Raw genomic sequence first — 11480 nt, 5'->3', positions numbered from 1 at the left:
TCGTTCTTTGTCTGAACGTGTGGAAGAGTGAGGGGCACCCTAGCCATCACTTTTTTCCTCTCCATACTTCTTCCTCCTTCCGGCGTCATCTCCAGTGGGTTGCCATAGGATGTGAGAAATCAAAGCAAAGAACTGGAGATGATGAACACAAACTTAAAGTCTAGACACACATCTCCAAGTTAAAATAACTTCAGCTCTCTCTTTTTTGAACTTTTGGCTAAACCCATAGAAATTTCCAACTGGAAAATCAGATCTAAGCCATGTATTGTTGAACTTTCTACTAGATTCAAGCAAATTTTGCCGTTAAGACTAGAGATTCCAAGTATTTTTTGCATGGTGAGAACTAATTCCTTTTAACTTTCAGCTAGGTTACCTGATAACCTTCTTCCACATCCCCCTCCCCATCCGCTACGGAAAAACATCCAAAAATTCGCAATGAAATGAAAAGGCCCCAGATCTATACCACCCGTACCTCCTCCAGCCGCCGTGGATGGCCATGATAGATGACGGGGACCATTGCAGCGGTGCTTCTGGACCTCCTAACATTGGGGAAGAAAAGAGTAAGAAGGGAGGATAATCCAGATCTATCATGGACGAGATGGCTAGCCAAAGCCATGTTTGATGGGGCGACCCTGTTGAGAGAGAGCATAGATGGTGCGGCGACTCACATATAGTGGATCTGACTACAAAGAAGAGAGAAGAGGCGAGAGCGAAGACTCTTGGACGCTCATATTTTAGTGGATCTGGCTACAAAGAAGAGAGATAAGACGAGAACGAAGAAGAGGCTTGAGAAGAAAAATGAAGGATATGGTAAGTGAGGCCTATATCAATGGTTGTCGGTATTGGAAACAAAACCGTGTGCGGATGTTGGTATTGGAAACAAAACCGTGTGCCCGGTGCCACGGGTCGACCATGAAGAAATCTTCTCACACATGGCGCTTGAGTTTTCAGCCCACCACTAATTGATTAAAAATGTAATCTTCTTGATGTAGCCCAATCTTACATATTGGTAGATCTCATTTCTGTAGAAGATGTTTCCGTCTTTGGGAAAAAGATTGCACGGCCTGGAAATAAACCGGTCATCATGACGCGAGCTTTTTTAGTTGGAAACAAATTTCCATGTGAAAGATTCCTAACATATATGAAAGAATCACCACGATAATACAAACTTTTACATGCACAAAATAATATTAAAATAGTATATGTATTACATTGCATATGTTAAAAACAACATAGCTATTGTTTGATTCAGTGTTCTCATGAGAACGATCATCATCAGACAAGTGGTTCCTTCTGACATCCCGAGAAAAGGTGGTTGAAAACATATTGTTTTTAATACTCCAACCTTGACGCTACCTTGGGTGTCAAAATTCTATGCATCATAGATTTAAGAAGTAGAGAGAATGGAACCATCTCTTATTCTGAATATCGTGTGTACCAAACTATTAATAAATCATTAGATCTCGCACTCATCGTCCAATTCATGTAATAAAGTATTTAGTCTATGCACAGAACCAAACATAGGTTGGATGGTCAGCCAAACAGGTGTGCTCTTACAGTTTAACTTCGAAGGCAATCCTCGAAGTTCGCACTCTGATGTTTCACTTTGTAAAATTATATATCTATATACTTTCGGACTGCAATCGTGCAGCTCTTACCGTTTAATTTTTTTTAAAAGTATTTAGTCTATGCAATATGCTCCTCCTTTTCACAAAGTTGGCATATTTGGTTTCGCTAGGATTACTTTATTAATTTGTGTTTTTCAGACATGAAATTTATATCAGTATATTCGTCTTCAAAAGTTGTTGTTAAAAATTGTGATTTCATATCATATAAAGTACGAACTAACAAAGTAACTTTTTGTAAAAACTTTGCCTTAACGAAATCAATAGGCCAGCCTTTGTGAAAAGTAGATGGAGTACAAGATGAAATACTTCTCTTAGCAAACACGGTACAATTGCAGACGTTCACCAACACGTACATACACTAACTCTTTGAACGCACGAACATACACCTTATCCGTATGAGCACCGACGGAAGACTGAACCGACAGATTTGGTTAAACTCATGACAAGTCTGAAACTTAAAACTGGATGTATTGGTCCTTGTCGAGCTACGGTCAACTCGCAAGATAAAATACTTTCGGACAGTTTTATCTAAAACATCTCAGATGCTTAAGAGACAACGTTAAGGACGATGCATCTGAAGTTGTCAAATGCTCTTTGTCTTCGACGCAATTGTTCTCTCTGCCCCAAAAATTCCACTTTACCTTTCTGGGAGAAAGTTCTTCACTTCTTCTCTACTTTTTGTAAGGGGATTTGCAAATGCAAAAGACAAACGAAAATAAAAATTAATTAAGAACAAATCATAGAGGAAACCGCCGAAATCTCCTTGTCAATTGACTATGCTTGACAGGCCTCCACATATGGCCCAAATAGCCTTCCAAAGTTGCCGGCGGCAACCGCCGAAGCCCAGGAAAACTGCGGCCGCAAACGCTCACTTCCAACCATCCGTGGCCCCCGAGGCCCGAGGCCACAATTCCACCTGCACCTTCCCCCACCGCCGGCTTCCGGCGACCGCCGCTTGCCGGCCTCCCGATGATGGATCGCCCATCCAATTGATGGATCCCTCGGCAGCAGAGCCCGTGCAACCACGGGCCGCCGCGGGCGATGGTTCAGAGCCAGCGGAGGGGAGCAGGCGGCGGCGCGGGACCGTGGTCCGCGGCGCCCTCGGGATGGCCTTCCCCATCGCGGCGTCATTCCTCTTCTCCTTTCTCGTCGGACTCGCGGGCCTAGCCCTCGGCGGACTCTCCTCCTCCGCATCCGTCTCCATGCCCTCCACCTGCCGCATCCTCTCTACCGGTGTGCCATTATTCCTTCCCTTCCACCCCTTGACTCGCAGCTGTTTCTAGAGCTTATAAATTGACCCAGGTTGTCGAAATAAGCGTGCGAATTAGCTACTTCGGTGTTTAGCCTGAATAGCTTGCTGCAAATTGTAGTATCTGTTCCATTTTATGTACACTTCACCATTTGTTCCACTAAGTCAAGAGCTACTTGTTGCTGAATTGGTGTGTTAGGATCTGGATTGTGATATCACTATTAGTATGATGTTTACTTGATCTTTATTCTAGTGTACCACAGTTAGGAAGCTTAGGGGATTACTTTCCCTTTCCCCCCTGTTTAGATCGAAATGTATCGATCAGACCTGGACTGATTTAGCTTAATGTGGTTGTTGGCACATTGTAGGCGTGGACATTAGGTCATCAAAGGTTTGTGAGCTCGGACTGTTGAACTATAGAGCTAAGCATGTATTCTACCCGTCAAGTAATAGAAGATACCGTTGCCATGATGACTACTACTGGGCATCAGTTTTCCAGGTGAGAATTTAAGTCGATCCTACTTTTTAAGGAGAACTTCTAAAATTGTTGTTAAATCTGCCTGATTGGTTTAAATTTTCACTTGCTTTATCTTCTTGTACAAGCACAACAACAGGTAAGTTGTAGGTCTAGTGTTAACTAGGTATTCTCGCATTCAACTCTCTAGATTTAAGCTGATTTTGTTTGAACCATAGTTACCAGATTCGCTGCAACCATCGTTGAACTCCAATCCCAAACGATCAATCTTTATCAGGGTTTGAATTCGCCTTGATTCGAATGATTCTTTGGCCAATTTGGTATAAGGATGGACCTCCGACTATATCTAGTAATTAAGCGAACACCTCTTTAGCCATCGCTAGTACTCGACCGTGGCGCCGCGAGCTGGTGCCGTGGGGATTAGCACAAACATTGCTGGGGCATCCTTGTGGAGAAGGGGAAAAGGTATGAACTACGAGAGATTTAGTGGAGGATGGCAAGGTGGAGGTAGCAGGAGCCGTACTTCCATAAAGCAGATGGTAGAGTGTGGTGGCGATCAGCAGGAGCCAAGGAGGATGGGGAGAGCCTGCGCTGATTTAGGTTTTCTTTCTAGGAGCTGTGTAAGTGACTTTGCATGTGGGCTAGCTAATTGGGCTGGGCTGACGTTACTTGAGGCCTCTATTTATTCTCTCTTTTTTATTGCCCAGTATTTAGGATCTTCGATGGTTGTCTGATCGATTCGCCAACCCCAATTTCCGATTCTTGAATCGGACATGTAACACATGTAACACCCCCCCCCCCCTGCCCCCCTCCCCCAACCACCACCACCATCATCAAACTTGGTTCGTAGAAAGCGTGGATCAGAAACCGAGCAAGCCATGAATCTGTTAACTATGGTTTAAACCGTTGTTCAAGAAATCGGTAACTGCTCAGTCAGGTAGGGATTAGTGATTAATCGGATTTCGGACCAATTAATCGGTTTAATCGGTCCGAGAAGGAGGCAGCAGCAGCTTGGGAAGCTTGGGAAACAGCAGCAGCAGCAGAGAATGAGAGGGAGAGGATGGAGGACATACCTGTAGCAGCAGGTCTTCGAGCAGGGGCTGGCGGAGATGCTTATGGCGCTGGGGTGGCCGGCGGAGACTGCTGGCGGCGGAGGCTGCAGGGGCTGGCCGAGGAGAGCAGTGCCATGTGTGTGGGGGGTTGGGGGGGGGGGGGGGAGGAGGAGACGAGCCAGCAGCCTAGATCCGAGCGCCGGCGGCGGGGTGAATCCGGGGCGGCGGTGTGGTCTCCTGACCTAGAACGAAAGGGTATCGGGCAGCGAGAATTGGGAAGGGAAAGGAAATTCTGTGTATTTTGGGACAGAAATTTAATTGGGCCCACCACGATTAATGGGGAATCAGCCTATTAATCGTTTGTCAGATCGATTAATCAGCCTGGGCGATTAACTCCTACGATTAGCGTTATTCTACACGGTGCCCTGCTGATCAGCGATTAATCGCTGAATCGTCTGATTTCTTGAACAATGGTTTAAACAGATACCGATAAATACATATCTTTAATGCCTTTTATGTGCCCTCAACTCAACCCCCAACAATTGATGAACGGATTCTAGGATTAGTTTCTGGTTTATGCATAAAAGACCTGCAAAGAATGATATAACTTATTTGCATTTCCACATCAACTTGCGGTTGTGCACAGCCTGTCAGCAGCCTTTCAGCTTACTATAAGTAGTCATGAGGATTGCTATATGTGTTCAGTTAATTAATTTGTTATCATTTGGGTCATGGATTGTTATTGTAGGTTGAATACACAGAATATTTTTCTGGCCAAATATCTTATGCAATGGCAGAGGCTCCAAAAGAGGCTCTTCCTCAGAATTGCCGACCTGATTTTGGTGCTGCATGGTCAACAACAGCGAAATTCAAGGTACTCTACCGTGAAACATCTTGTTCACATCGGATGTACTTAAAAGTTCTCCCTTAGTGCTCTTTGAAATCGTCAGTTATTTGCATGCCGTTTAGTTATCAAGAGGCAGTCCCTTTTCCACATTGCCAATTTATTACGACCTTTTGTTGTAGGTCAATGAATCATACAGTTGCAAATACACCCTGGGGAGTGCCAAAGCTGATATTTATTCAGACAAGCTCTTCAATTGCACAGCCGAAGAACCTTCGATAAGTGAAATGCTGAACAGGATATTTATACTGTGAGTATATATGCTCCTCTGAATTCCCACATGCTACATGAGCACTGCATTACCTTCCTCATAACGTGATATATCATGTTAATCCACATTTCCTCCATCAGATGCCAGTGCTTATTGCTCTGGAATTCTGACTAGTTCTGTGCTTTACTTCTTATCGGCTAGGATAGTTTTGTATCTTGTATTTTATTTTGAAAACTGCCCTATTTTAAACGCAAACACTAGGAAGTTATTAACCCTTGCCTACAGAGTACAGAATCCGCATGTATGCAAGCATGGGTCAGGGAGCTTCCAGTGCTACACGTTGTACTGTATCTTAAACCTGCCAACTAAGCAAATTGCTGATGTGTAACCTCAGTTAAGAAAAGCAGGTAATCGTATCTTGTTTGACAATACGACTCCTAGCATGGTAACCCATGCGAATAATGAGTCGATCGATCCTGTGCGCCTCTCTCCCTGAACCCCTCCAGGATGCTCCTGGCTCGATCTCTGCCTCTGTCATGGCCTCCCTAACCACTGCGACACACCGTTGCCTCCCCTGCTCGCCATTCACCGGCTGCTCCAAAGCCCGCCGTCACCTTCCCTCCTTGCAGCTCGTTGGCGGCCGTCGAAGACAATCACCAGTCGCCGTCCTCGTGCTGCTTCCAAATCAGGAAGAGAAGCTCTTCGCGCGGCGCGCCTGGCGCCGGGAACGAGCTGCCGGAGTTGCTGACACCTGCTGCCATTGAAGACAACCACCATCCCCTGTCTCTCTTCCATGTACCTCCTCCAGATCTGGAAGATCCACACGTGAGCTCTGCCGCTGATTCCTTCCTCACAACATACCGGCACTACGTTGACTTCTTCTGTTATTAGTTCATGTTTGTTTGGTAGAGTGTTCTTCTTGGTTTCTTCATCCACCTCTGTTGATTGATCACCCCTTTGAAGATCTGTTCAAATCTGGTTCAAAATTCTCTTTGTGGTTTCGGAACTTCGGTCATGAAATTACAACATAGTTCTCTTAAATATGAGAAACAGCTCTATGTAATCTAACAACATTTGAGCTATTCTGATTCGGTAGTCTATTCCTTGCAAGCAGAAAGATATATACAATTGAAGTTCTGATGTGTTTGTGTAGTACTGGCTGAGATGCCACAAACATGCAACAAAGTTCTAGTGCGTACTCAGGATACAAACCACTGGAAACTTTGTTTCTAAATGGCTTTTAATGTTTGTGATACAAATTTTTCTTAGTTACGATGATTACTTTTTTATTCTTCTCTTCTTCTAATGGTCATTTATCAGTTTATCTTCCATGTTTCATTTTCCATCTATGTAACTCAAGATCAAAACATGGCAGGTTTTCAAAGTTGTACATGTCAGAAGATTTCAGTTCAGGACGTATGCTTGGATACATAGCAGCAGGGGTTGTGGCTGGCGTGTTGAGTTCTCTGTTCATCACTATAGTATTGAGAAGCTTCCGAGGAGTGTTCTTTGCTGCTGCCAGGTGGGCTGTAAGCAAGCACAGCATCAGGGTGTTTGCTTATTGTTTCAAGCGAGCCTGTCTTCTTGTAGCATATGTATCTTTTGTTGGCTGGGTTACTTTGCAGTACAGCAAAATGATTGGGTTGAAAGAACTTTTGGTAGACTATGAACTCATGGAGAGGTTCCTGTAAATGTAAATGTTTTGGGCGATGTATATTGTCAGAGCTGATGCTTGTTCTCAATGAAACATTTTTTTGTTTCATTCTAAGTGCTCTCCTATAACTTTGTTCTGCTACGATTTGCGTCCAGGAATACCCGATGCTGCTCCTCTTTTCATGGCAACATTGCTTGTGTATTCTATAGGCAGCTACAGTTCATTTGAAACTGAGTACATGATAAATTTGGAAACATACCTGGCTCGGAATACAAAAAATGCCCAATTCTTAACTCCATCATAAGTTTAAGGCCTCTGTTTGATTTGCCGGATTTTTCTTCTTCTGCAAATCAGAGAGGCCCTAACAGGGATTGGTGCCACTGTTCTGTAAACTGATGGGTTTTTTTTTCGAACCGGAGTCCAAAAAAAAAAACTGATGTTTTCATTAGTTCAAGATAAATGCTGAACGACCTCTGCCTGGTGGGATTCCACAGATTTCATCGGGAACAATAGTACGTAGGACAACCCCAAAAGGTCCCGTAACTCTCTAGGATACGTGAAAACTGTATGTTGTCGCCGCATGATTGCTGCCTCGAAATAAAAGTAGAGCCCTATACTTCTCTAGAACGACAAAGAATAGTTATCTCCAAGTGACAGTTTTTTTATTCCAACCAGTACTTGCTTTCCAAGTTCACGACTACTCCACCCAATCAATACCTGCTTGGTTTCGTCTTCTTTCGCTTTTGAAACGCTCAACTTGTGGTTCGGTTCAACGTACCCGTTTTGCCGCGGGTGCACGTGATGTATTCCACGGGACCTTTCTTCTCCAACTTCCCAGCCACGGCGAATTGTCAAGTCGCCTGCTCCGATTGACCTCCAAAGGCGACCACCCGTGGCATCCACGCCACATAAGGGATCGACGGCCGCGGTCAAGTTCCCATGGCATTCGTGTCCGGATCGTATAACCTGACGCCAACAAACTACGTCAACGATGTCTCGCGAACACCCCCGGAAGCCGTCCAAGGCGAGACCGTTCCACGGCGGTCCGCTACTAGTCAGCCAGACAGACAGACACTTGCACGGCACGGAGTTAAAATAAACACGGGCGGCGCTGCTTGCTCTATCCGGGAAGCAGCGAGCCGGCCGAGCCTGGCGATACTCATTATTGATGCGCGCTGCGCGGTACACTGTCTCAGATTAAATATGTTTACCCCTTTTCTTGATTAACTTAATTAAAGGGCGTCTCTCTTAGCAGCCCCTGACCCCACAACAAAATATATTACACTCCGTAAGAACAATTAATTTGGAACTTCTCAGCTGTTGGACAAGCGCTCACATGTCTGTGGTCGTCTGGCACTCCAGTACTAACATGGAAGCAACATTACAGGAAGCAACGTTCCGGCCGAGCCCGCCAAGACGAAGTTGCCGTGACCCGTGAGGGGCGCCCCTATAAAACCGCCCCCATACGAGAAGCTCTGTTCCATCCATTGTCAGAGTAACACCAAACACAAGTCAGTTCCTTGACCTTCACACGCCGCCAACAAACACAGATAACCACACGCTTCCGCCATTCGATCCGACCATCAAGCTTTCCGATCACCACCACCATGAGCTCTCGAATGGCCGGAGCCACGCTTCTGCGCCACCTGGGCCCCCGCCTGTTCGCCGCCGCGGAGCCGGCGTCCGGGCTCGCCGCGAGGAGCATCATGGCGCCCGCGGCCGCCAGGATTCTCCCCGCCCGGATGGCCAGCACAGCCTCCGCCGCCCCGGATGCCAAAGAAGGCGCCAGCGCCGCCGCAAAGACGGATTCCGCCGCGACCCCGGAGCAGAGCAAGACCAAGTCCGTGGTCAGCTACTGGGGCATCGAGTCACGGAAGCTCGTCAAGCCGGACGGCACCGAGTGGCCGTGGTTCTGCTTCACGGTACGCACACACACACACTTCTCAACAGCTTCATTTTTGGCTTTGTAAGATGTGTCCACGGTGTTAAATTTGTGTGTCTATGTGCAGCCATGGGACACGTACAGGGCGGACACGTCGATCGACATGGAGAAGCACCACAAGCCCAAGTCGGTCCCGGACAAGGTGGCCTACTACGCCGTGAGGTCGCTCCGGGTGCCCATGGACCTCTTCTTCCAGCGCCGGCACGCGAGCCACGCGCTGCTGCTAGAAACAGTAGCCGCGGTTCCTCCCATGGTGGGCGGCATGCTTCTCCACTTACGCTCGCTCCGGCGCTTCGAGCACAGCGGCGGCTGGATCCGGGCGCTCATGGAAGAAGCCGAGAACGAGCGGATGCACCTCATGACCTTCCTGGAGGTGACGCAGCCCAACTGGTGGGAGCGAGCGCTCGTGATGGCCGCGCAGGGGGTCTTCGTCAACGCCTACTTCGTCGGCTACCTGGTTTCCCCCAAGTTCGCGCACAGGTTCGTGGGCTACCTTGAAGAAGAGGCCGTGCACTCGTATACCGAATACCTCAAGGATTTGGAAGCAGGGAAGATCGAGAACACTCCTGCGCCGGCCATTGCTATCGACTACTGGCGCCTGCCGGCCGACGCCACGCTCAAGGACGTCGTCACCGTCATCCGCGCCGACGAGGCGCATCACCGCGACGCCAATCATTATGCCTCGGTACGTTGTTATGCGCATTTTGGATCAATTGCTGAACAGATTATATGCAATGTGGGGAACGAAGTGATTGATTTGGTTTCTTTGGTTTTATTGATTATTCGTGCAGGATATCCATTACCAGGGATTGACGCTCAAGGAGACGCCTGCCCCGATTGGGTACCACTAAATCTCAATGGACGTCGATGCCTGCTCGGTTCACCACTGTTACCGCCGCCGCCGCCGCCGCCAATTTTATTCCCCGATTTGGGACAAATTGTTTTCGCTTGCATTATGTTCATGTAAATGAATCGCGTCTCTTGCGGTCTTGCCACCGGTTTCGGAGATCCTCTGACGCTGGTGACATGTCCCCTATGTAGACTGTAACGTTGTAAATATGATAAGATTATGTGCCGTTAAGAATTCTTTTAATAGGCGTTTAAATTTTTCATCATTGATGAATGTAGGAAAGCTTTTGAACCGACCGAGTGATGAACTTACGGTACCAAACACCAAACATGCATCCATTGGTTGAGTTTCGTGACAACTTAGGATCGGGGGCCGTACCATCCATGAAATTTCTTTAAGAAACGTCAAATGCAACCCGTGGATGTGAGCACGCGCGCACACACACTCACATAACCATTAACGTCTTCACTCACACTCCGTTCTCTGAAGGCTAAAGTTGTGGAGCTTGAATATTTGACACACTTTAGCCTTCAGAGATAGACAACATGTCAAATATGAAATTTGATCCTTGGTATGGATGACAGTGGCGGAGTTAGAAATTTCAAAATCCTAAGGCTACAACTAAGGTAGAGCTTAAATGAACCTGGAAGCCTGAAGCTTTGCCTTGATGGGCTAAAAAATTGACAAATTAGTACTCTGGACTATAACTGTTAGTCTGGCCACACCTGAGGCTAGGTGTATCTCCGCCACTAGGCACGAGCGGGCCCAAACAGGGGGCAAAAGCATGGAGCAACCGGGGCTAGATCATTGGGGGCTCAATAAATTGTGCCTAACAAATTAAGAAGGCCCTCTTGTGTTGTTTTGCACCCCGGCTAGACTAGGGTTTGCGCCCCCTAGCTCAGGGTCTAGGCATCCCCTGCTAGTGGGCTGATGGTAAAATCACTCCACTAATCATATAATTAATGCTTGATTTTCAATGATTCTAGAGGTGGGATAAAAGTATTTTGTTGAAACTTGGACTATATTTTTTTCAAATCCATGCCACAAACTTTTATAGAAATAATCTTATGATTTAGTTGTTGCATCGACAGAGTTATAACAAACTCATTATATAACAATATTATATGTTTGGTCCATCAAGTATTGTGAGGTCTAAGTATGGTTCCTCCAATTGGCAAAACCATGTAGATTTGACATTTTTTTAAGCAGGACAAGAGATTGACGAAATCAAGAAATTTTAAGAAAATCATGAAGAAGAAAATAAAAGAAAAAGGGAAAAGTTGATTTTTTTTATCTACAACACAACCATCAAAGAAATTTGCAGACAAATAGAGAATGATCATAAAATCTAGGAAACAAATAATAAATTTTCAAGACATCAAAACATTATTAAAAACACATAATTTCTAGAATAAATACTTACAGAAAAAACATTATACCTAAAATTAAATTAAAAAATAGAAGGGGAATATAAGAAACACATGAAATAAAATGAGTTAATATTCAAGAAAAGTT

General features: G+C 45.8%; 2 protein-coding genes across 2 annotated transcripts; both read left to right on the top strand.

Moving 5' to 3' along the window:
* Positions 1–2483: 2483 nt before the first annotated feature.
* On the top strand, positions 2484–7287 carry LOC100841699. The gene is made up of 5 exons (XM_003580425.4): positions 2484–2861; positions 3246–3376; positions 5153–5278; positions 5431–5558; positions 6895–7287. The coding sequence occupies exons 1-5, from the start codon at positions 2621–2623 to the stop codon at positions 7208–7210; spliced, it is 942 nt and encodes a 313-aa protein (XP_003580473.1). The 5' UTR covers positions 2484–2620; the 3' UTR covers positions 7211–7287.
* Positions 7288–8623: 1336 nt separating this feature from the next.
* On the top strand, positions 8624–10230 carry LOC100833030 (ubiquinol oxidase 1b, mitochondrial). The gene is made up of 3 exons (XM_003580398.4): positions 8624–9095; positions 9183–9800; positions 9907–10230. Exons 1-3 carry the CDS (start codon positions 8781–8783, stop codon positions 9964–9966), a joined length of 993 nt encoding a protein of 330 aa, XP_003580446.1. The 5' UTR covers positions 8624–8780; the 3' UTR covers positions 9967–10230.
* The last annotated feature ends 1250 nt before the right edge of the window (positions 10231–11480 follow it).

Source organism: Brachypodium distachyon, chromosome 5, assembly GCF_000005505.3.
Source record: "Brachypodium distachyon strain Bd21 chromosome 5, Brachypodium_distachyon_v3.0, whole genome shotgun sequence".
Lineage (NCBI taxonomy): Eukaryota > Viridiplantae > Streptophyta > Magnoliopsida > Poales > Poaceae > Brachypodium > Brachypodium distachyon.
Note: the sequence above shows the minus strand (reverse complement) of the source record. Positions and strands in the feature narration are given on the sequence as shown.